General features: G+C 40.4%; 1 protein-coding gene across 1 annotated transcript in view; it reads right to left on the minus strand.

Moving 5' to 3' along the window:
• Positions 1-7,448: 7,448 nt before the first annotated feature.
• Positions 7,449-25,803, minus strand: part of ALK (ALK receptor tyrosine kinase) — a 346,271-nt gene continuing 327,916 nt past the window's right edge. The window contains exons 22-27 of the mRNA XM_032216056.1: positions 20,912-21,009; positions 20,292-20,384; positions 14,347-14,448; positions 12,473-12,607; positions 9,775-9,865; positions 7,449-8,657 (exon numbers count right to left, since the gene is read on the minus strand). Of these exons, the coding sequence (XP_032071947.1) occupies positions 7,986-8,657; positions 9,775-9,865; positions 12,473-12,607; positions 14,347-14,448; positions 20,292-20,384; positions 20,912-21,009 (1,191 nt within the window). The 3' untranslated portion in view covers positions 7,449-7,985. The remainder of the gene's footprint in view (positions 8,658-9,774; positions 9,866-12,472; positions 12,608-14,346; positions 14,449-20,291; positions 20,385-20,911; positions 21,010-25,803) is intronic.

A 25,803-nucleotide genomic window follows, 5' to 3' on the forward strand; every position in this document is an offset into this window, starting at 1 on the left:
CTATATCAATCATAAAGCCTAGGAAAAGAAGCAGCTGCCTTATGATTGCGAAAGTGGTGTTGCCACCAGTAATTCAAAATAAAGAGGTGCAAAAATTCCATTTATGTCTGTAAAACCTGAAATCTCAAAGAAACTCAAGAGCAACAATGTAATCACTGATACGCTCCTTGGTGCTCATTAGGCAATTCACCCCACTTGAATTCAAAGATTCTTTTAGTCAAGCACAATAAATGGCAAACTAACATGCCACACAACACCAGCCTCATACATTATCTGTATTTCCAACAGTGCCTTTGGGCTCCACAGAGATCCAGCATAGTTCAGGGCCTCATTTGTCTTCAGGTAAAGTCTTCATCATGACCAGTCCCATGGTCACATCTGTTTTATAATATCGCACAAAACATGCTCTCAAAGTTCTAGGTTCCAAAGTTCTCATTGAGCACCCACTTCAATTAAAAACCTTGTTAATGATTTAATTGGTCCATAGATACCTTGATGTTGAACATAAAAGTGTTATGCATTCCTTGTATACTGTATCTTTTGCATTACATTTCTCTTTCACCCTCTTCGTATTTGACTCATGAAGTTTCCAGGGAAATGCTTAATATAATTAAAGAGTAAAAATGTATTGATACTTTTTGGTGCAACAATTCTGTGATCAATTAGTGTATTTTTGCGGTATTTACAGGTTATCACTGTAATTTGTTACATTTATATCCCTCAATTATTATCATTACTCTGGTGATTGTAATAATAGTTTGCTTCAATCACATTATTCACCTTCGCAGAATGTTAATGAGTGCAATTTTCTACATAATAACAAACCCTGCTGAGTTTAGTGTAACTTATTCCCAGTTTAGTATAGGATTGCACCATATATATTTTAGACAAACTTCTTATTACAGAAGAATTTCTATATAATTGCTATGCAAGTATACATTCCTTGTACTCCAGATGAACATTTTGGGGCAATAATTTGAAAAAAGTACTTCAGACTTTAATGAGCAATTGCAACTTTTTTTCAGACTTAATACAGAACCCTTTAAAAGTTGACTTGCATTATTGAATAATAGAAAAGGCTTGAGCCTGTGCGAGACCTTAAGTATTTTTTCCAAATTATTTTCAAAGCATATAAACAGCCCTGGTATGTATATTCAGTGGAATGCAGCAACTAGTTTGTGGTTTCATCAGATAAAATGATCAGAAACCATGGCTTTATAATATAATATAGTACTTTCCTTGGCTTATAACTTGGCTCAACTCTGAAGTGGTAACTTTGTTATTACTTGTTTGATCTAAATTAGATTAAGTATAGTTTCTTATTTGCCAACTAACAATAAATCAGTGTAAGTGTACTAGGAAGCTAAATTAAATTAATAAAGTGCATTCTAAAAACTGAAAGAGTGAATCAATCATAACCACAAAGTTAAAAGTTGCCACCATGATACTTCTGAAAATAATCGCTAAGCCATGCAGAAAGAATTTCAGAAGACTAACAATGCCCATTGATTTCCAGTGGGTTTGCCCCTGATAATTCAATCCAGGATTTAAGATTTCATAATTCAGTTTGATTGATATATAATTTCAGAAAAATAGAGCCTGTTACATCAGACACACTCAAACTGGAGTTTTGTGGAATCCCTTAGATATTTTGAGTATTCCTTGAAGCCATATATTATTTTTTGCTTGCTTGCTTGCTTTCAACTCATTGTTGATTCCTGGCAACTACAGTTGCCAGTACATGCAATCTAGGCCAGTGTTTCTCAATCTTTTCTTCATCACGGATCCCCTTTAAATACCATTTGTGGCCATGGAGCCCCAAAACGTAACTCAATATTTAAATCAAGCCTTCATAGACCTCCTGTGATGACATTGTGCCCCCCCCCACTTGTAGACCACAAGTTGAGAACCAGTGGTCTAGGCAATATTTTTGTAAGTGTTTTAACATTACTTCCTAGGGCTTAAAGAAAGTGAATGGTACAAGGCTGTCCAGTGAACTTCCATGCCTAAATCAGTATAAAGATTCAGGTTTCCCTGCTCCTAGTCCAGCATCTTAACTTCTAGAGCAAACTCTAATCATTAGTGTGGGAGTGCTTTAGATGTTCATGTTTTACGCTGTATCAGCAATAATTCCAATTGTTGAAAGTAAGTATAAAATTGAAACGTACAAGACTGACTAAGCTGTCTTTGGGGCATTTTGTGGAAATATACTGTATGAATGAATGACATTAAAATGTAACTTTGCTTTCTAGATTGTAATTAGTTTTGATGCCAGATAGAATATTTGTAAAGGTAGTAAAACATTGATAATTCAGGTCACTAATATATAAAAGTACACTTGATCAAAACATTTCAGCAACTGTCAAAAATATAACTGATCACATTTCAACAACAACAACAAAAAACCTCTGGTGTGATAATTGGCTAAACACAAGTTACCACTTTTTCCCTTTGAAGAGTGAGGTTTTTTTAAAAATCATCATTCAAATAATCACCCACAATACCTTTGTGACTTCAATTCTGTTGAAATCATGTTAAGCTTAAGCGCAGCTTAGAAGGGAAAATGGTTCTACTATGACGGCCAAGTATAATCACCAATAAATAATACTGTAACGAAAGAGTGGTAATGGTTTTGTCTGTCCATTATTCTAGTAAGCCTAAATAACAATTTTTCTTTAGATTAAAATCAATTCATAATGATGTGATGTTACAAGATGTAACGTTTTGCAAGTTTTTTTTTACACAGTATATTTAGAACAGTTGTCCCATCCTATTTAAGAGATTTTATTTCTTCTGATTCTTGGAGGCTGCCTGGAAAATTCCCTGCAGCTTTCTGGCAAGTTTTTTCAAAAGTGATTTGCTATTGCCTCCTTCCTAGGGCTTAGAAAACAACTGGCCCAAAGTCACCATTTGTGCCTAAGGTGTAACTATAACTTGCAGTTTCTAACCCAATTCCTTCACCACTATACCAAACTGGCTCTTATTTAAAATGAATAGCTCCCCTCTAACCAGCACAGATTTTAACTTCTGGCCCTCATAGCCTGAATTACTGCTAATCTAGTTCAATCAATTTGGCATTTCTTAAGTTAATAGCACGCTTTCTATTCAAATTTCAATTCCTTGTTAGAATTATTGTTAGGTATTTAACAATTGCTTGACTTTTATATACTGATGAAATGTATTTCATATTCCAGTAACAGTAATGTTTTTAGTTGTGAAGATAATACACCACTGAACACATGCCTTCCTTTACAGTCATTTTATTTTCATGCCTTTAGGTTCACTACACTCGATTACAATACAAATACAATAGAAAATATGTAATGACCATATATTAGTATTTGATTTTCGAGAAGGATCCCTGAAATGCATAGGCCCTTGATTTATGAGTAATGTTGCACAAGCTTCTGTACAAACATGAACCACATTCCTAATGACAAAGCTCTAATACAGACAAAGAGAGGCACAGAGGGTTGAGACATCCAGGTGTAACTGCAAAAGGCCTTTGAAATGGTAGTACTTATTCACAGTTTGAACATAGCTTGATGGCTTCACTTACAGAAGCAGATATCTGAAAGGAAATTCTTAAAGAACAGCAGCTATTGTGCACTGCAGAATGAGCCCAGCAAAACTACATTCCCCTGGCCTAAATTTGTGGATTTAGAATGAAAGGAAATAAATACATTCATGGTATGTTCTGTTGTGTGTTGTGGCACTTCTATGCATGTCCACTTCAAGAGAACATCCCATGAAAAACAGGCTAATTTTTGCAATATGCTTTCTATCTGACTTCTCATGCATCTAATACCAGAGGAGAGATGCAATGTAAACGTCATACCTACAGCAGTCATTCCAGACAAAATGGAGGGGGAAAAAGATGTCCTGTTTGAATGTACCATCCTTTTTTGCAGCATCCCTTGAACCTATGTTAGAATTCCACTCTCTTTCCCACAAAGAGAATAGTCTTCCTGAATTTCAGAACCTGAAGAAGGGCTGTACAAATGTGGCTGTAGCTTTGGATCTAGGATCATGCCTTCTATTAGTCTTACCCACGAACATGACCCCTTTCTACCTTATTTAACCTGTTCTGCTAATATGTTGTTCAAACCTCCAAATGAATGGAAAGTACAGTTCAAGTGTGATACTGGAGTTCCACTGAGCCAGACACTTCTCACAGTGCTCAACAAGTTTGCTGTACACGTATTATTTTTTAAAGTTGCTATATTGCAAAACAAAGCAAATTCCAATTCTATCTTAATTTTACTCTGGGCTCACATGGGATAAAAATTAGGAGGTTGACTGGTAGTATTATGATAAATCAGTGGTTGATCTGCAATTCATTTATCCTGTTCATATAGGATAGTTCTGAAAGAAGGAACAATGGTGTTCTAGTACCATTTAATTAAGCTTATTACTCAAGGCAAAGAAATTAACAATGTTTTGGAGGCAGCCATCAGGACAGATGTTGAAGGAAAATAGTTGGAGAAATGACTCATACCATAAATACAGTAGATTAGGGATCCTAGTTTCTCCTTGCCTCTGCTTCATCGGTTTTCCTATAACTCTATACTTTTCTCCCAACCGTAATTATGGGGGAACTCTCTCTCTCTCTCCCTCCCTCCCTCCCTCCCTCCCTCTCTCTGTTTCTCTTTTGCTGCAGTGCAACGACGTGTATAAACATCAAGACTTTGCAGCAACCCTATTCATTTTTTCCTCATTGTTTTTCCCTGTAAGACTTCAAGCTACACAAGCATGAATGTGTTTTCCGTATAGCTTCAGAGCTCAGGCTTCGGAAAGAGATTTGCATCTCTGATCAGCTAAAAGGCAAATTGTGTGATATATTCCTTCAGCTCTTCCCTAAACTTGCCACATTGACCATATAAGTTATTGAAAGTGACTTCTGCCCAGGTGGGGGTTATTCTTGGGGAACACTCCATCATAGATCAGCATGATTCCCATGTATTTGTGACGGTCAGCTTCAGTTGTGGTCTGTCTGCTGTCCCTGGCATAGCATTTGATGCTAGTCTGTAGTGTAACTTAAATGCTTGATGATGCACTTTGCGTTGGATACTTAACAGGCTTGTCAACTAAATTTTTCCAGCTCTGTCCTTGATAAATAACTGCTGTGGAAAGACTCAAGAGTCTATTCATGATGAGGTTTGTAAGTTTTGCAAACATCAAGATAAATTTATTTCTTTAGCAAATTATATGGCTCACCATCTTATACACAATAATCTTAAGCAACCACATCTCAGTATAATGATTTTTCAAGGGTGCAAAATTACACCATTGAGGCCTTTTGCTGTGAAAATAAGAATGGCTACTGGTTTGTGGAGCTTTCTATCAATTCTGGCATATACTAAAACTATAATGAACAGTCCAAATAAATTCTTGGTTAATGGAAGAGGCAAAACAAGGGTAACTACATAATGTACACAAATAAGCTATGACATGAGGTTTGGTATAGTCACTGCAACATCACAACCTGCTTCAATATTGTATTCTGTATTTTACAGAATCCAGAACTCTGCTTTTAAGTATCCTGAGCTGGATCAAACAGGAATCACAGTGATAAGATTAGCATCAACCAAAATGATCATCTGGTACATCCTGTTCCATCTTCACAGAACAAACTGCTTCTTAAACAATGTGTGTGAGAAAATAGGTAACAATTTTGCCACCATAATTGCTTATATATAAGCATCTTATTTGCAAGTAAGGTACTTGCTAGAATTGTTGCATCCTTAAATTCCATTGTAATTTAATGTACTATGGATTTGAAAAATGTGTTCCTTGGACTGTTTCTTGTCCAAACTTTCAGGAGAGAAACTTCATACTTATTCCTGTAAATTTCTTTCTTTCAGATGATACTGTTATGTAGAAGCAATTACTGTCTGGTAAAATATCTTGTCCAATTTCTCATAGTCTTGCAATTAAGCCCCCCCACCGCCCAACCTTCCCCTCTTGTGAAGGCAGGAAGGAATGTAACTGTTGATTGGTTTGGTATATATAATCGCTGGTCTTATCAGCATAAGGAACAATTCTCACAAAGAATGAGATTTTTGCTGTGTGCAAGTAGAAATGTCAAGCAGGAAACCCACATACTTACTAATTTAAGCTCCCTGACTCAACTACAGAACATGGGGCTGCCTTGGTAAAAATGATTAAAAGAGATTGTTCGGAGCAGAGAGAAAGCCAGCCTCACTTTATATTTTATGATTCTTGGTTATTTCCTGGTAGGACCATGATATTCTGTCAATGGGAAGGGTTAATAAATATTCTATTTGCCTAATTTACAGAGCAATTTCTGTTGACTGTTATTACAGCAAGCCAAGAGCCACTGACAGTCAATAACATTTGCTTTCATTGAGGAAGATCACTCATCTTCATTTGCAAATAAGGCCTAATGAAATTAATGATCTTATGCAATGCAAATTGCACAGAACTATAACTCCATTTGTTTATTAGGATCTTAAAACAAAGACAGGAGGCACAAATTGGTCTTCATTTATCTTTACAGTGATGCAAAGATTGGGTAGCATAAGATACTACTAGTACCACATAATATACTACTTTTTCACTTAGCTAGAAAAGTGGTTGAAAGTTGCACACCTGAGTAGCAACTTTGGCTCAATGTGCTAGTTTATCTGCTTGGAACAATGTTAACATCTTCATTTGTATCAATATTTTCATACTACAGGTATCACCATCACTTTAGCTTTTTCACCCAGTAGGTATTACTGTGTAGGTACAATTTTGGCAACTAATCACAAAGTAAGATATTTTAATAAAGCTTTTCAATTCAAGTCAAATTAATGGCTGTTTCTAGCAAGCTGTGAAACATGTTGGATTGTGGCTCTATGACATGCTGAACTGTAATATAATTATTGTTTTAAGTCCTAATTTATCAGTATATGTACTGTATATATTACATATGCTTTGAAAAATGGGCAGTGAGAATTTTCTAACACCCCTTTCTCCTAAATTCTTGTTCTATAAAAGCCTTTGGCTTGGTTCCTAAACTACTGTGCATATTATAATAATTAATATATTCACACCCTGGAAGAATTGATATTCAAACCAAAGGACTCTCTTCCTCTGATTGCCAAGCTTTGCCCTCAGCAATGATATAATGACAGTGACATAATGAGAGTTTCAGTAGTATGCAATCTGGCCTTTACTATCTTGGTAATCCTTTGTTCATCTGCCACATTTTGCCAGATCCATCAATGACATTAATACATTCTGAAAGATAAGGGTTAGATATAACTCCTCAACTGTTGCCAACCAACGATCACAATAGATGGGAAAAGGAGAGCATTTTTACTGTCTTGCCAAGGTAATCCATTTCACTTTCTGCAATTTCCACTACAGAATAAAAGGAGTAACATTGACACATTTAGCTATTCTGATGCTAGATCTCCATAGTTTTGCATGCATGTGGTAGCTATGATGCTATTTGAATATGAGCTCTTTCAGAGTCCATGTTATGTGACTTTGCCTTTGACAGGACAACATTTCCATACTTTCTCTGAAATCATGAGGACATCCAAAATATTGTTTGGCAGTATAGAAAATCCCTAAACATTAAACACTTGGCCAGTGAGTTTTGAAATGACATATAAACAACTAAGAGGAAGCAGCGCACAGGAAAGGCCATAGCAAACAACCATGCAAGTGATATTATGCAGTTGAGGACAGGGCCTTGCTTGTAATAGTGACTATTATCTCAGAGAGTTATGTGGGTTTAAAGGTGTGATTGTGTAGGTGTGTATATAAAGGAGCACTGATAAATTGAAACTTATTAAGAGATTTTTTTTAAAAAGCTTCCGGGGTGATGGCACTTCAGAGCAGATTGGCACATAACAGAAGGGAATTTGTTCTGTTCTCGTGGTTGCTCTATGGTTGACACCGAAGTTTGTGCCAAGGCTCACGAGTCACATGGGAAGAAAGTCAAGAAGATTAGAGGTTGATTGAGCTCGTTCCTAAGGTGAAGGTCCTCGTAACTGCTGGCACAGAGGTGGGGCTGAGGTTTCCAAGGGAAGGCCTTGCTGTTGGTAGCCATAGTTAACATTGCCACAAGGAAAATGGCGAAGCCTGAAGAGAGGCACTTCCTTAACACTGGCTGTAAGTGAAGATGGTTCTAGAAGAAGGGAAGAGCTTGGCAGCCTTCCAGCCATTATGCTGGGCCCCAAAGTACAGCTGCCTTCATGCCTTGAATCTTCCTGCTCTGTTGCCTCTTTTTCCAGCTGAGTAGTCTTTTTGACAATTGGCTTCTCTGAAAACCAAGAGCCATATGTTGGGTTCCAGAGGTTGGTAGGCTTATTTCTGGATCCCCGGGTTTTGTGGAGCTCTGTTGCAGGAATTGATTGAGTGTACGCCATGTTGACGTGGCCCCCTTCTAGAGAAGTCTGGATGTTAGCCTGGGTAATTGGCTCAACAGCAGCTGCTTTCATGAGAGCTTTTCCTGCTGGAATGACAAAAGGGAGAGAGGACGGGGAAGGCAGGAGCTGCTCAGCACCCTTTTTCTCCCGCTGCGGCAACACTAACAGAGGAGGAATTGCTTCAGGATCTTCAGGACGCACAGGAACCTTTTCTTCTTCTTCAATGCATGGACCATACTCCACAGGCAGAACCGTATTGATGACATCAGGATCCTATAGGGAAGGAGAAACAGTAGTTCAACATGTATTTATCTTCTAGTTATGCCTAAAACACTAGTGGAAAAATATATTTTTGTTCAGAAATAGAGCTATTTTCTCTCTCATCTTCTTGACAATATTAAAATTCACAATTACACAATAAATCTGTTAGACAGAAAATAAGACTGATAAACTATTCTTTCATGAGTAAAAAAAAGTTTGGATTCCATGTCTTATGCGTGGAAGTCAGCACCTTTTTCTTATGCTCATGAAACTGGTTAAATTGCTTTAAGAAGAGCAGAGAAGGCCTGCTCTTCTCTTAAGAAGATAGATGATCCAAAGAACTTTCTTCAAATAATTTTTGAAGTATGCACAATCTCACTGAAGTTAATGAACCCCACTGCTAATCAGCATGTTGTATTTAATGGAATATTGAAACGATAGAAACTGATTAAAACATAACAAAACTTTTTTTCAGATATAGAGTGTTAGGATTGGGTGGAAAAAGAAAGACAGACTTTTCCCTGTACTTCTGATCTGCAGCATCAGGAGGACCCCCAAGTATATCTAAACGAAGATAAGACTGTCTTTGAAGCATATGCTGCGGATATAACTACTCTGATTATGTCGGGTTCTGTTTTTTAAAACCTTCACCCATTTTGAGTGCATTACACATGTAAGAGAATATGATGTGGGATGGATATAGGTGAACCTGGAGTATATTTCTAGAATGTAGCTTTTTCTGGTACAATGACTTCGAGTTGTGACTACACTAGCATCCAAAAAACATTAGTCTAGTTTGGGGAAACCAAATACAATTAACTCCAGGTGTACTGAAGACTTACAGGTCTGTGCAAATATGGTCTATTTAAGAAGGACAATAAAGGCCCTACATAAGAATCTATCATAGCTAATCATCTCTTTTAGATATGAATGGATTTATGTGGTTGTGAGATGGTTTGAACTATTCTTTCAATAATTCCCCACTTGTTTTGCTAAGTGAGGGCTGCAAGCCCAGAAATTTGAGAAAAAGACATTATCAGTATACTATATTCAGTAGGCTTGGCATGTTTCCCTTTTGTCTTCTCCTGCACCATGTTACACCATGATGGAGCCTGAGAGAAATGGTTACCTGGGTGCAGTATTCAATTCTCTCCAGAACAATGGCAAAGTCTGGCCTGTCTTCTGGCTGGTGTTGCCAGCATTGGGTCATTATTCGATATCTACAACAGTAGAAGGAGAAAATGGCACTAAAGGGCAGATTTAGGTTGACATTCAGTTTGTCACAGCATAAGGGTAAACAGTATCACAATGACATTTTTTATGTTATGAATTTTTGATCCTTGCCAACTAGCATCATAACTGCAATTTGAATGAGAACAATAGAATGGCATTCAGCTATTGCTTGACTAAAACTGGGCTAAAACTAGATGCTTAATCTAGACTATTATTGGGATATTGCCCAAATAACATACATGTGTGTGTCTTTGAGTCACAGTTGACTCCTGTCAATTGCCTTGGTTTTCTGACATTCCCTGTCATTCACTGACATTTTCTGGCAAGATTTTCAGAAATAGCTTGCCATTACCATTTTCTTAGAAAGTGAATGGGCCAAGGTCACCCACCTAGCTTTGTGCCTAAGGTTGGACTAGAACTCACAATCTCCTGTTTTCTAGACTGAGGTTTAATCACTACACAAACTAGATATCTAACATCTATCTATATAAGAAAAAATGTGGAATTTTTGATTAGCAATTTCTTAGAAGCATGAACTTATTTATGCTATACATCTATACAGTTATCTGTAATTAAATAAATTAAATAAATTAAATTTACATTATTTACAAGAAAGGGCATTTCATTAATTCTAGAGAATAAGAATTTTGAATAACAGAGTATCTATTGATAAGGATGGGCAACGGTGGCTGAGACTATTAATCAAAAATGGATATCTCTTGAATCAAGCAAGAACAGCCATCCTATGTCCTAATGAATAATGAATCTGTTATTTCAGATGCTGATTCTAAGACAAAATGGTATTTTAAGTTTGGTGGAACTCAAGTGGTGCAGAATTACCACAAATTTCTAGACAATAAGAAACTCCCTAAATAGCTTATTTTCAATACTCTCTGAATGCTGATTGCTTAGTACCAAAGAAAAGAGCTCTCTACATCAGGGGTCTCCAACTTTGGCAACTTTAAGACTTGTGATAAGTAAGTAAGTAAGTAAGTAAGTAAGTAAGTAAGTAAGTAAGTAAGTAAAATCTTTATTACGGTCAAAGACTAGCAATATACATTTGTCTTTACACTATATTAAAAATACTAACATTAGTGGACTTCAAAGCTGGCTAAGGAATTCTGGGAATTGAAGTCCAGAAGTCTTAAAGTTGCCAAGGTTGGAGACCCATGCTCTAAATCAGTGGTCCCCAACCTTTTTATCGCCGCGGACCAGTCAGCCTTTGATAATTTTACCGTGGCCCGCTGAGCGCGCGCAGGGTTGGGGGGGCAAAAATGGGGGAATACAAACATACTTTTTAAATCCACCTTCCCAATTCAACACCTGAATCATATCCCACCTTCCATTTTGTATGTAGATTTTAAGGAATAAACAGCTGAATTAATCAAGGTCAAAGATAAAAAGAGCAAGGGCAAAATTAAATAAGCCAGAGGATAGCAATGTAAAAAGAATACAGTATTAAGCCCATTCGCTCTATCTAAGCCCCCCCACCTCACAAGGTTGTCGTGGGGGAAATAGGGGGTGGGAGTATTAGGTATCTTCACTACCATATATAAAAGGAGAAATGCGACCCGGGAGCGCAGCCTCCAAGAGTCCATATCGCCAATAACTACGCGTGGGGGGAAAGGAAATGTGTTTTGTGAGGAAGAGAAAGAGCGCGCTTCACCAATGCCCGTTGGCGAAATTTTGGAAGAGAGGCAAGAGACTTCAGGCACCGAGCCCCCACCCCTGGCTGCGGCAACTGGAGCGGGCGGGAGGCAGGGAAGGGGTGGGCAAGACCGCCGCTTTTCCACCGTGCGCTGCAATAGCGGCAGCGGCGGCCTGAATCTGGCGACTGCCCCTCACCACCTCAGGCAGCGCTCATACCCTCCTCTTTCCTGCGCTACCGTTAGACTCCTCTCAGCCCCCCACCCACGCCCGCGGAGGGCGCACGCGCACCAAAATCGCGCACCCCCCATCTCCCCTCAAAAGACCCCCCTGCCCTCGGCTGCCCGATGTTCTCTCTCTCTCTCTCTCTCTCTACCTCTCCCACCGTTCCTTCTCACAAGCCAAGGCCGGGCGGGAAAAAGAATAGAGTGGCCTCCAAGGGCTCCGCTTCCAGCGCATGGTCCGCCCCCTCCTCGCCTCGCTTCCAGGCGAGCCGACTGAGGCGAGAAAGGAGAAAGAGGCGGAGGCGTTCACTGAGGGGACGGCTGACTCGGGGAGGGGGCGGAGGTGGTGTAGTAGCGGGGGATTCTTCCTCCTCGCCTCACTTGCTCCTGTGCTTCCGTGCAGCTCCCCCCCTCCGGCGACGGTGCTGCATGAGTGAAGAGTCGGCCGTTGCATGGCCCCCGGCCGCTGCAGCGATCATGGCCCCCGGCCGCTGCGCGGCCCGGTGCCAGGTACTCCACGGCCCGGCACCGGTCCGCGGACCGGGGGTTGGGGACCACTGCTCTAAATCATAGCCCTTTGCTTCTAACATTACTTGTTTTTTCAGTCAGATGCTCTGCATATGAGTCTGACTGACTGTATATAAACATAGCTGGAAAAAAAATCTAGAAACTAAAGCTACTTAATCTTTGGCATGCGCTTATGGAACATGAAAGTTTTCATACACAGGGCCAGGGCAGTTTTTGGGTGGATCCATCCTTCCACCACTTGTGACGAATTCCAAGACCTCCTGGTTACTTTTGCTGGGATAGGGCATATATCCAAGTGAGAATATTTCCCACAGCAACACTCCAAATGACCTGGACACAGAAAAGCAAATAATAATAATAATAATAATAATAATAATAATAATAATAATAATAATAATAAGGTTTATTTGCAGAAATCTGAGCAAATTTATCTAAACAGTAGGATAATTCTTGCAAAATCCTTTATGTTTTTATTATGTATGTTATACATACATACATACGTATGTACGTACGTACGTATATGTATATGTATATGTATATCAGAAAACAAATAGATATATACATACATACATACATGTGTGTGTGTGTGTGTGTGTGTGTGTGTGTTGTATTTGTGCTGATAAATAAATAAAGGGAGACTAGTATAGATCTATTTCAAGCTATTTAGCTCTCATCAGCTAGCCACACCCTTCAAATCCCAGTAAGGGTATGGCTAGCTGATGAGAGCTAAATAGCTTGAAATAGATCTATACTAGTCTCCCTTTATTTATTTATCAGCATAAATATAACAAATGTAACAAAAAGGCAACTAAAAAATACTGGGTTTCTGCCTGGATGGTCTCTTGTGACGAGCCGAAGGACAGAGAATGGAAGTGTGATCTTCCTCCCATATTTGGGCATACCAGGGGTTGTGACTTTATATTTATTTATATATATATATATATGTTTTTTTATTTGTGCTGATAAATAAATAAAGGGAGACTTACCAGGGGTTGTAAAAATCTCATATATATATATATATATATATATATATATATATATATATATATATATATATATACACACACACATACACACACACACACACGTGTGTGTATGTGTGTGTGTGTATATATATGTGTGTGTATGTTTTTATGTTTTTATGTATATATATGTATATATATGTATATATATGTTATATTTGTGCTGATAAATAAATATCATTATTTATTTATCAGCACAAATATAACACAAATATAACAAAGGCAACAGTAAAAATATTGGGTTTCTGTCGTGGTGGACTCTTGTGACGAGCCGATTGACAGATAATGGAAGCAGTTAGCTTCCTCCCATAATTGGGGCATACCAGGGGTTGTGACACTAAATATATATGTGTGTGTGTGTGTGTGTGTGTGTGTGTGTGTGTGTAATTTCCTTTAACATAGATACGTATATATTTTGACTGGGTCAATGCTATCAATAATAATACAATTAGTATACATAATCCTAATCTTCCAACTTCTGACCTTAACCTGCACATTGTATTTATAAGCTTCAATACATTTTAACACATTGATGATGATGATGATGATGATGATGATGATAATAATAATAATAATAATAATAATGATACAGTTTACCACATACTAGTCTTCCATCTTCTAACTTTAATTTGGTTATGATTACAGTAAATACTATTATCTATCTATATCTATCTATCTATCTATCTATCTATCTATCTATCTATCTATCTATCTATCTATCTATCATCTATCTATCTATCTATCTATCTATCATCTACTATTTTTCCAATTTGTTTTTCTACTTCTTTTATTTTTTATTAAATTCACCATATTGAAAGGTTGCATTCTTTCTATTTTCTGTCGGTGGCTTTGGATCTACTCATTTCTATAGTGTGTCAAGGAACTGTGGCACCTGTTTGACAAGCTGTATTATTTGGCAGAAGAAAAAGGCATGCTTAAAGAACTTTTCAGCTTCTATCGGACCAAAAAAAATGCGGGCAGTGACATTTTAAACCCACGAGCAGCTGTTGGCTTGCAAAATGGAAAGAAAATTCTGAGCAAGCCTACCAGGTATCTGTTTTGGATGTAAATATCCCTTCCATGAAGGCTTCAGGTGGCATCCATTTGACAGGCAGCATTGCACACCCTCCTTTTCTGTAGTAGCTGGCTCTGCAGTCGAGGCAAGAATATTAACAAGAGTTAAGTATTGGCTCCTTCAGCAGTTGATTGAAGTGGGTGGCTCTGAGAGCTCTGTTGATGGCAGCCGTGAGACTTTTTTTCTTTTTGAAACAATAGGGCAAATTCTCCCTTTTATAAGAAAAAGGAGGAATATCCGTCTTTTACTTTTCTGAATAAGGGAAAAGGTGTCTATGATTCTTTGTTATGTATTACATCCCTAAATTTGATTGAAGCAATAGTTCCATTCTTTGATGGCAACAGTTTGAGTATGAGAAACCAAACTGTACCTATAAATTGCAACGTGGGACCAGGTGAGAATTTTAGGTATTTACCTGATTTCAGAAGGCCAGGGGGGCATTTCTGTCATGTGTGGGTTCAATGCATTCTCCCACAGAGCAAAGTGAAACTTTGGGAGTAGAGATAGGTAATATGGAAGAAATGACTCAGCCCGAGGGAGAAGTCAAACGCATCATCAGTCATGAGTCCCTGCATGCCCCCCAAAGAGATCTCAGTCCAGCTCGCCGTGAATGCTTTCTTAATCCCACTCATTTCCCTTGATTGTTAGTAGCTCAGATTATTGTAGAGAATCTTTACACTGCCTGTCCAGTGTTTGACAGAATAGTAAGTGGAAAAGGAGAGTTGGAATCTTTATTCTTTAAGGTAAACTACAAAACACAACTCTTAGGATTTGCCCTAGAAACCTATAAAATGTAGAAAAGGAGGACATTTTAAAGCAATTACCCAAAAGGAAATGGCCTTAGATCTCAGGAGATTTCCATAAATAAGAAATGAGAGACCGTAAAGCAAAATGCTGTCCAATGCTTTTTCTACTTTATCCATCTAGATATGTCAACTCTACATGAATCCATTGCCAGAGAGTGCCAACCCAATAAATAAACAAATGTTTGTATGGAACACATTCCACACAAATAATATTGCATTAATTAATTATTTAATGAAACGAACAGTCTGCAAAATAATGTGCTCCATTTGCAAGCCAATGAATCATCTCCTGTTGTGCCATTCTTTCTCAGAGACAAGTGCACTATTCACACAAAATCACACAATGCAACCTTCACATGAAACACAGGGACTGACCTCCTTTCTTCCAGTAAAAATGGCAAAAGTTGGGAATAAAAGAGAAAGAGAGAGAAAGAAAGTAAAGTGATGACTGAATGGAAAGGGCAAACAAGAGTTAAAAAAATGGGACAGAAGCAAAGCATGGGATAATGCTAGAGAAAAGGAAAAGGGAGAAAACCCAGTTAGGGTTAGAAAGAGTTGAAACTCCCCAGCCCTTCCAAGCAGGATGTAAGCTTCCTGCTCTTCTTCAAAGTGATCTCCTTCCTAGAAGGCCCGTCGCCACTTCTCTGGCAAACCTTGGTTTCCAATAAATTCTTTTTTTAGCTTTTAGTATTCTCAATCAGAGAATATAAGGTATCCCATCAATGTACATTTTGGAGAAAATTTGTCTCCCTATCTGGTGAATATGTAAATACATAATTAGAGAGTAATGATATAAACCGTATAAAGTTTAAATTCAGTTTAAATTCAGAAGAATCATAGCAAATCTAGTTTTCTATCTGGCTTCACCCACTCCAACAAATGGCGCCATTCAAGGCTGGCCAAAGCTGTGTCCCATGACATGAATGCTTAAGTCTTGATCTGGGTTCTCCTATCCTTGGTTAAATTTTTCTTCATTTTCACAGGACAGAAGATCTGATTATTATGGCTCTTGCCATCTTATACTTGGCTTTCAGTGATCCTTTCACAAAATTGCCCTTGCTTTGGCCTCATCTGACAAAGGATAGGCAGAAATGAGGTTATCTCATTTGCAACTTGGGCTGTTTTGAGCCATGGTGTTTTTTGAAGACATTATAAGTGATGTGACTATATAAACCAGCCTCCTAAAGCTGGAATTCTCTAACTGCATTGGGGGCTATGGGTTTTGCCATTTCTAAGCCACCACTGCCTTAAATAATACTAGTAATTGTAGATTCATTTTAGTTGCCTGACATATGCCCATAAATCTCATTGTCCCGGAATGAATAATCCAAACACTTCTTTTATATCTTGCATGTTTACTATGAAGAATGCATTCTCAAAGAGAAGTTTTCAACTTGCAAAGTGTCAAGAAAATCCCCTTATCCCACCCTGCTTATAAATAGTCCAAGCTTTTGGTTTGTTGCACAAATCAATACTGTACAGCAATATGTGGTGAAGTACTTCTCCAGGATGACATTAGAGGGCACTGCGAGGACAGTAACTACATTATCAAAAATATCTACTGTACTATAGAGGTTTTAGAGGTTTTATTTGCATTTGTAGGCCGCCCTTTTCCCTGAGGGGACTCAGGGCGGCTCACAGAAAACCAGGGAAAGGGGAAATACAACATTGAGACAACAACACATAATAAAATAATGAGCAACATGCATACAACATTCGGGCGGGGTAGAAATCCTTATCCCCAGGCCTGACGGGCGAGCCAGTTCTTCAAGGCAGTGCGGAAGGCCTGGACGGTGGAGAGGGTACGAATCTCCACGGGGAGCTCGTTCCAAAGGGTCGGGGCTACTGCTGAGAAGGCCCTCCTCCTTGTGGTTGCCAGCCGACACTGGCTGGCCGATGGAATGCGGAGGAGGCCTAATCTATGGGATCTTATAGGTCGTAGGGAGGTAATTGGAGGTAATTGGCAGAAGGCGGTCTCTCAAGTATCCAGATCCACTGCCATGTAGGGCTTTATGGGTGATCAATAGCACCTTGAAGCGCATCCGGAGATCGACAGGTAGCCAGCGCAACTCGCGGAGGATAGGTGTAATGCGGGTGAATCGGGGTGCACCCGCAATCACTCGCGCGGCTGCGTTCTGTACTAGCTGAAGTCGCCGGATGCTCCTCAAGGGCAGCCCCATGTAGAGCACGTTGCAGTATTCCAGCCTAGAGGTCACAAGGGCCCGAGTGACTGTTGTGAGGGCCTCCCGGTTCAGGTAGGGTCGCAACTGGCGCACCAGGCGTACCTGGGCGAATGCCCCCCTGGTCACAGCCGCTATATGATGGTCGAATGACAGCTGTGGATCCAGGAGGACTCCCAAGTTGCGGACCCTCTCTGAGGGGTGTAAAATTTGACCCCCCAGCCTGAGTGTTGGATTATTGGCCAAATCTTTGGGAGGAAAACACAACAGCCACTCGGTCTTTTCCGGGTTGAGCACAAGCTTGTTAATCCTCATCCAGTCCATGACGGCTTCAAGCCCCCGGTCCATCACGTCAACCGCTTCATTGATTTGGCATGGGGCGGACAGATACAATTGAGTATCGTCCGCATATTGATGGTATCTGATCCCGTGCCTACGGATGATCTCTCCCAGCGGTTTCATGTAGATGTTAAATAGTAGGGGGGATAAGACCGAACCCTGCGGCACCCCATATTTTAGGGGCCTTGGGGACGATCTCTGCCCTCCCACTAACACCGACTGCGACCTGTCCGAGAGGTAGGAGGAGAACCACCGTAACACGGTGCCCCCCACTCCCACCTCCCGCAGTCGTCGCAGAAGGATACCATGGTCGATGGTATCGAAAGCCGCTGAGAGGTCAAGGAGGACCAGGATGGAGGGATGTCCTTCATCTCTGGCTCTCCAAAGATCATCCATCAATGCGACCAAAGCGGTTTCCGTGCTGTAACCGGGTCTGAAGCCTGACTGGAAGGGGTCTAGATAGTCTGCTTCCTCCAAGGACCGTTGGAGCTGGAAGGCCACCACCTTCTCAACAACCTTCCCCAGAAAGGGGAGGTTGGAGACCGGGCGATAGTTGTTAAGGACAGCTGGATCCAAGGATGGTTTCTTCAGGAGGGGTCTCACCACCGCCGCTTTCAGTGCGGCGGGGAAGTTCCCCTCCCGAAGGGAGGCGGTTACAACCGCCTGGATCCAGCCTCGTGTCACCTCACTGCAGTTAGAAACCAGCCATGAGGGACACGGATCCAGGACACAGGTGGAGGAACTCACAGCTCTCATGGCCTTGTCCACATCCCCGGGGGTAACCTCCTGAAACTCAACCCAGAGCTGTTCTACTTGGTCCCCCTGTGCCTCGGCTGGAACTGCAGGTGTGGAGTCCAAGTCCGTCCGAAACCGAGCAATTTTGTCCGCTAAGAATTGGGCATATTCTTCAGCTCTGCCCTGCAAGGGTTCCCCCGTCTCCCTTTTGTTCAATAGGGAGCGGGTTATCCTAAACAGGGCGGCTGGACGGGACTCAGCGGATGCGACCAGGGAGGCTATGTGTGATCTTTTAGCTGCCCTAAGTGCCCTAGTATATTCCCTGGTGCAGGTGGTTACCATTGCTCGGTTCGATGCGGACTTATCGGACCTCCAACGGTGCTCTAGGCATCTCCTCCGGCGCTTCATCTCCCGGAGCTCCTCGGTGAACCAAGGGGGTCTCCGGGATCCGCCGCCTCGGAGGGGCCGCAGTGGCGCAATCCGGTCGAGGGCCTCTGACGCTGCCAAGTGCCACGCAGCAGCCAGAGTCTCTGCCGGACTGTGGGCGAAAGTGTCAGGAATAACCCCAAGCTCTGTCTGGAACCTTGCTGGCTCCATAAGACGCCTGGGGCGGAACCACCTGGTCGGTTCCTCCTCCCTACAGTGGGGGTTTGGCCTCCGGAAGTCGAGCCTCAGTAGGCAATGGTCTGACCACGACAGGGGTATGATGTCACTCCCCCTCAGACCAAGATCACACATCCACTGCTCCGAGAGAAATACGAGGTCAAGCATGTGTCCCGCTGAATGGGTTGGGCCTCGGATTACTTGAGCCAAGCCCATGGCTGTCATGGAAGCCATGAACTCCTGCGCCCCATCAGAGTTTTCACCGAGCGACGGCAAATTAAAGTCCCCCAGGACCATCAACCTAGGGAACTCAATTGCCAGCTCGGCTACCGACTCGAGGAGCGAGGGGAGGGCTGCTGCAACGCTGTTGGGAGGCAGGTACGTTAGCAGCAAACCCACTTGACCCTTGAGGTCCAACTTTAACAGCAAGGACTCACACCCGACAATCTCCGGAGCAGGGACCCTACGAGGAACTAACGACTCCCGGATAACAACGGCCACACCCCCACCCCTTCCCTGGGCTCTCGGCTGATGTAGCACCTGAAATCCTTCTGGGCACAGTTCTACAAGGGGGACTCCTCCCTCTGGGCCCAGCCAGGTCTCAGTAATACATGCCAGGTCTGCCCTCTCGTCTAAAATTAAGTCCCGGACGAGAGGTGCTTTATGTACAACAGACCTGGCATTTAGCGACAACAGCCTGAGACCAGGGTCCTGACTACTTGCGCCATCTGGTCTTGGAGTGGGACTCCTAGGGCCAGAAGGAGGGATCTCTGTGATGTAGCGAACCCTCCTTCCCCGGTAATGGTAGATTATTAAAGTCTTCCTATTTAACAACTGAAGAATCATTAATCCTGGTGCCCTGGAGAAATTCCAGAGTCAGTAATTGCCTTTTCCTGACCCTTCCCTACTTTTATATGCAATAAACAGAGACAGTAGCGCAAGAGTGTGTATGTCAACACAAAGAGGGATAAAGCTTCAGGATATGGTATGAGGAAAGTAGAGAAAACAAGGTTGGAGAGGATTCTGTTTTAGTGCAATACCAAAAGTGATTGATAAAATAACAATAAAAGTAATCTAAGGAAATTCCACAGAATGAATTTTAGTGAAGACTGCATACAATGTCCTCCTGGGTACCGCAAAATATAAATATCTGAAAAAGACCAATGCATACAATCAAATAATAAAGGAATGTTATATATCCCCTTATAGAAGTTATAATAGTTTGAATAAGAAATAATAACCAATATTTCTCACCTATATATGTCCCTGGCCATTCCAAAATCTCCAATTTTAGCTATTCTTCCAGGACCTTTACAAGTAAGGAGGCAATTTCGAGCAGCAATGTCTCTAGAGAAAAAACAAATGACTGTTTAAAAAAATAATTAATAAAATTAAATTTGTGTGGTAACCAAGACAGACCAGCTGTTAAGTTACTGGAAAGCTAAAGATAAAGCTACTATTGTTAAAATGAGCACACTCATTTTTCAAATAGGAAAGCCAAAATAAAAAAAAAAATCTAGAAGTTGAAAACTTCAAACTTGCTTTGAAAAAGAATAATTTCTATATAGGACATTTTGAGCTCCTGAAGAAAGGCAGAATATAAATCTGTTCAAGAAATTAAAAAAAAGAAATAATGCCTCAGTTCCTCCTTTTTTATGTTCAAAGCAGCAGACCTCTAGAGGGTGGTAGTACACAACCATTTTTGTCAGTGGCTTGTATACTAACCTGATGCAAGTCAGCCACAGACCACACACACACACACACACACACACACACACACACACACAAAACAGAGAGAGAGAGAGGGGGGGAGGGAGGGAGAGAGGGAGGGAGAGAGAGGTAAAGGACCTGCAATAATAGCTTCTCTTACTGACCTGTGAATGAAGTGATTTTCTTCCAAATACTGACAACCACAAGCAATATCACGAGCTACGTGGAGCAAATCCAGCATGGTTAGTGAGGAGGGATGGGTCTAAAAGGAAGAATCAAAGAATTATTTCAGGAATATGAATTTAAACAATCAAAAAGGGCTGACAAGGCATTTTTTTAAAAAATGGGCAATCACAAAATCTGTTAGAATTAGTGTTGCTAACAGTATAAAAGCTAAATGTATAATTTGTTTTTCAAAAAAAGCACATTTTAGGTTACATTATTATTATTGCAATTCTAAATACTTCTTCCTAAGGTCTTGATCCCTGCATTTCACAGGGATTATCTTCTTATTTTCTGGGCATCCCATTTTCTGTTCTTTCTTTGTTCCTAATAAACAATTCTATGCAAAGTAAGCATGAATAAAGGGACAAATTTTCTAATTGGCAGAAGCTTGACTGAACAATCTTTGAAGTCATTTCCTACTAAATATAATGTATTGCATCTCCAACATTAATTTCTAGTGCTCAAATTAGCTTCACCCCCACTTTTTTACTGTAGAACCCAAATTCCTGAAGAAGAAGCATGAAATTATATAGTAAAAAGAACAGTTCTCAAATAGTTTCTCCAAATTTCAAGAACCCAGGAAATTATTTGACATAATGAGCATGTATCCTGTTTTGAAAGACAGATTTCCTCCAAATCAGATGCTGTACAGATATAGACCAATAGAGATTGCCAGGAAAATTATTTCTGGCATGAGACACAGCATTTCTAGATTTTGATAGTCCGGGGACAGAGAAGATTATAAACAAAGAATATTTTTTGTTGGACAGCTGGAAAAATATCATCACAATTGACCCAATCCCACCCTATTTTGTGATGCCAAAATCATCTCCTCCAATTTGTTTTAGCAATTTTATTTTTTATATTTTTATATATATTTTCAACTGATTCCCTAAATCCTCACTATTTTCAAAATAGAAACATGATGTCTCTATGTTCCTTTGCAAAACATTTGCATTTGCAAATGCGGCATTGAGTAAAATAATTACTAGGCTGGTACTGTTCGTTTTAGGAAACCTGAAAAACCATGTTCAGGAAAATATTGCAATAAAACAACCTCTGCCAGTCTGATAAAACTGAGAGTGAATGAGAAAGTGAAGGATCAAATTTTGTAAGTATTTCAGAAGTATAGAAAATTGTCAGACAAGCACATCCACATTCATGTTCACTGAATGCTGCAGATTGTTGATTCTCATCCTAAATAGCCAATACACCTGAATGTGAAATGCTCCAGTTCATGTACAGTATTTATTTATTAAATTTATATGCTGCCCATCTCCCTCCGCAAAGCTACTTTTATTCCCTTCCCTACTTCTGCTAAAAAGAAAAATAGCTTATCTGATAACAGAATTCCCAGAGGAGCTAAAGGAGTAGGTTTTAAAAGCAACCCTCATCCCAGGGATGGGTTCTTACCAGTTCTAACTTCTTCTATAAAAGAGGTTCCACATATCTACTGTGCTGTTTAGAACTGGTTCCAACTTCCCTCCCACCCGTCTGCACCATGCTTGCCCCACCCACCGCTCACTGATTGGATGGCTCACCAATCACCCCGCCCACCTCTAAGAGTCCTATCTAAACCTTAAAGTCTTAAAGCTGTCAAGTTTGAACATCCCTGGTTTTTCTCTCTCTAAAGGTTAGGGGTGCAAGGGTCTTGTAACTTGACAGCTTTAAGACTTGCGTGCTTCAAATGTCAGAATTTGTGAGCCAACATTTTGGTTGCTAAGAAGGGCATTGTTAAGTGAGTTTCACCACATTTTACAAGTTGCCCACACCCACCCAGTCACACGACTGGCAAGCCACTCCCACTCAGTCACATGTCTGGAAAGCCACTCCCACCTGGTCACATGGCTGGAAAGCCACTCCCACAAAGCAGGCCACACCTATAGAAGAGGTTTCTAAAAATTTTTGAAACCCACCACTGCCTCATCCCCAATTAAAGGTAAGAATGTGTAGAAAACCAAAAAGCAAGGTTAGGAAAAAGTCAATCAGGCAGGGGATTCTGATTCAACAAGTAGTAAAGGTGAAGAGAGGAGGGTGGAAGGTATAGAAAGAGAAGGAGAGAGAGTAGGAAGAGGAAGAGTAGGAGTAGGAGAGAGGTAAAGGAAGAAGGAAGGGGAAGGAGAGGAGGAAGGAAGGAAGTAGAGAAGGGAGGGAGGGAGAAAAGAAAGGGAAAATAAGGTGGTATTAAAATAGATGGGTGGGATAGTAAATAAAGCAACCCAAATTGTATATTATAACCTTTTAAATGGAATAACAAATGTATAAGCATGACAAATGTAAAGAAGAAGAACTATGTGAATGTATACCTATAATTGTATGTAAAAAAATAAAATATCTGGTCTTCTGACATGCATGCGTGCTCAATGGTCAGCTGGCCTTTGTGCGTATGACAGTGCCGAAACTGAAAGAGCTGGTCTTCCGTTTTCTGGTATGTGCTTGCATGGCGGCCAGCTGATTGTCACATGCACATGAGCGCCAGTAACCGGAAGACTAGCTGGCAAGCGTGCATTTCCAGCACGCGCATGCCCCCTAGGCAGCTCCTCTTCCGGGCTGTAGGCCAGACGAGCATCACGCTCCCTTTTAGGCATTTGGTGCCAAAAACATTTGCCATCACTGATCTATCTCCTGAATCTTTCTACATGCTATTGTCCAGTATAGGTACCTGCTTGCTTTAATTGGGCAGATGGGATGATGCTTTGAGTGACCTTGCTGAGAAGTATACATTTGACATACCCTCCCGATGTTCTTTGCTCATCCCCCCCCAGGAACATGATGAGGCAGCACAGCTGACCTTTGGGGGGTTGGGGATGATGGAAAATAGACTATATACGTAGTATGTAAAATTTTATGCAAAGCTTTTGTCACAGTTTGGTTTAATGGAAAAAGAAAACCTCTTGTACTGCCTTTTATTTTATGTCTGTTGAAGTAGAAGCTCTTTCTCTACCAAGGGCAATTTAACAGAGTAATTTATTTGAGATGTGAAGCGTTTGCACCCATTTTGTAGAGAGAGGCAGAGTGCAGGGATAGCCTTGAAATGCTGAGGAAATTCATTTTCCAGTTCTTGGCTGCTCTTCACCCAGATGAAAGAATGAGTCAGCCAGCTAGAAAGGATGTAGCTGCCATTTGCAGGAACAGGTTGGGAAGAGTTAAAGTAACACCTTCCCTTGTTAGGTCAAACTTTGTAAAAGGTGACTGCAAAACAAATTGATTCCATTGTTCAGCATAATCACTGCTCTGAGCACCAAGCTGTACAACACAACGGAGGGAAATTAATGTTTTTCTTCCCCAAACTTCTCCCAATTGCTTTTCTAATGCACAAAAAGCTTTTAACTGCTTAGGAGATAGTTTTATCTTCTGAGCTTCTGCTCATTTCAGTTCCAAGGATATGAGCAGTCTTGTATTTCTACCTCTATTAGCATCATATTCTTGTAGCAATAAGATCTTACCATTAAAAACTTTCTGAATTAAATTGAAATGGACTTAGAGGAGCTGAAAGAAAAATAACAAGTCTAGCTAAAAAACAACAACCAAATAGAGCATGGTTTGAGTAAATTTTCAGTTTATCATAAGAGTAGGCAGCATTCAGCTTCTTTCATAGTCATGAGAGCTATTGAAATGGTGCCTCCAGCATTTAGAAGGAAAATCTTTGTTTAATGGGAAATTATAGGTCCTGTATAATAAAGGTAGTACAGTGGGTAAGGCATCATGCAGTAAATTGGTGGGATTACATGCTGTAATGGTACGAAATCAGTTGGATGACCTTGAGCCAGTCACTTTCTCTTAGTCCTAGTGTGTGAAAGTTATCACCCAGCCCTCTCCCAGAAAAATAAAATATTCTAGGAAATATTGAAAAGGCAGAATATTTCTCTGGATGTGAAAAGGAAGAAACATGTTTTAAAAGACAGAATAGCTCCCTGCAGCTTCCTGCCCATTCCCCTTTGCCAATGAGTCATTAAAGCCTGAGCTAGTCCACTTTACATAATAAAGAGTTCTCCCCTTCAGCTCCAGAGTGATGGGATTAAGACATGATAATATTGGCCCTTTACCCAACTCACCACATGGCATCTGAGAACTCAACCAAACCTGGATTCAAAACGCAGCCTAGAGAGTTGCCCCTGCATGGCCCCATGGGAGTCTGACAACCAATCAGAATACAAGATCAAGATCAAAGGCCAGAGAGGGCATAAAACCAGGAACTCGGCATCTCAGCCCTTCCCTTCTCTTTTCTCCACCAACATTGAAGTATGTGATCACCTTTTCTGTTCAGGGCTCAAGCCATGTGGTCCTGTCCACCAATAAACCATCTTTCCAAGCAGCCTCCATGTCTCCAGTGTCTTTTTCCCCACTTGGAGCCGAACCCAGAAGGACATTTCTTTCAACACTAGGAAGGACGCAATAGCAAAACCTTTGAAAACCTTTGCCAAGAAGTTTCTCCAGGTAGTCTTCAAAAATTGGACTGATTAAATGGAAGGAAAAATAGGCTTAAAAAGTTTGTTTTTTTATTTTAAAAAGCTCCCAATCTTCTAAAAGTAAAACAGTGCCAATGCTCATATATCAACATTCTAATTCTAGCTTTACATATGAGCATCCTAACCAGGACATTTTCTTAACAATAAATAATTTGATTTTGGTTCAGAGGCTTCTAGCATTGATATGGACACCTGTATACCATGTTCTTTTTCAAATGTACTATGATCTTTTTTGGTCATCTCCTGTCATATCTACCCATTAACTTATGTTCAGTATTGATTCCACACCTTTAAAGTCTTTTCTGAAACATCGTCACCTTTTTGAACTAGATCTTATCCATCATCTGTTAATCTTTCCCCAG

Source organism: Thamnophis elegans, chromosome 4, assembly GCF_009769535.1.
Source record: "Thamnophis elegans isolate rThaEle1 chromosome 4, rThaEle1.pri, whole genome shotgun sequence".
NCBI lineage: Eukaryota > Metazoa > Chordata > Lepidosauria > Squamata > Colubridae > Thamnophis > Thamnophis elegans.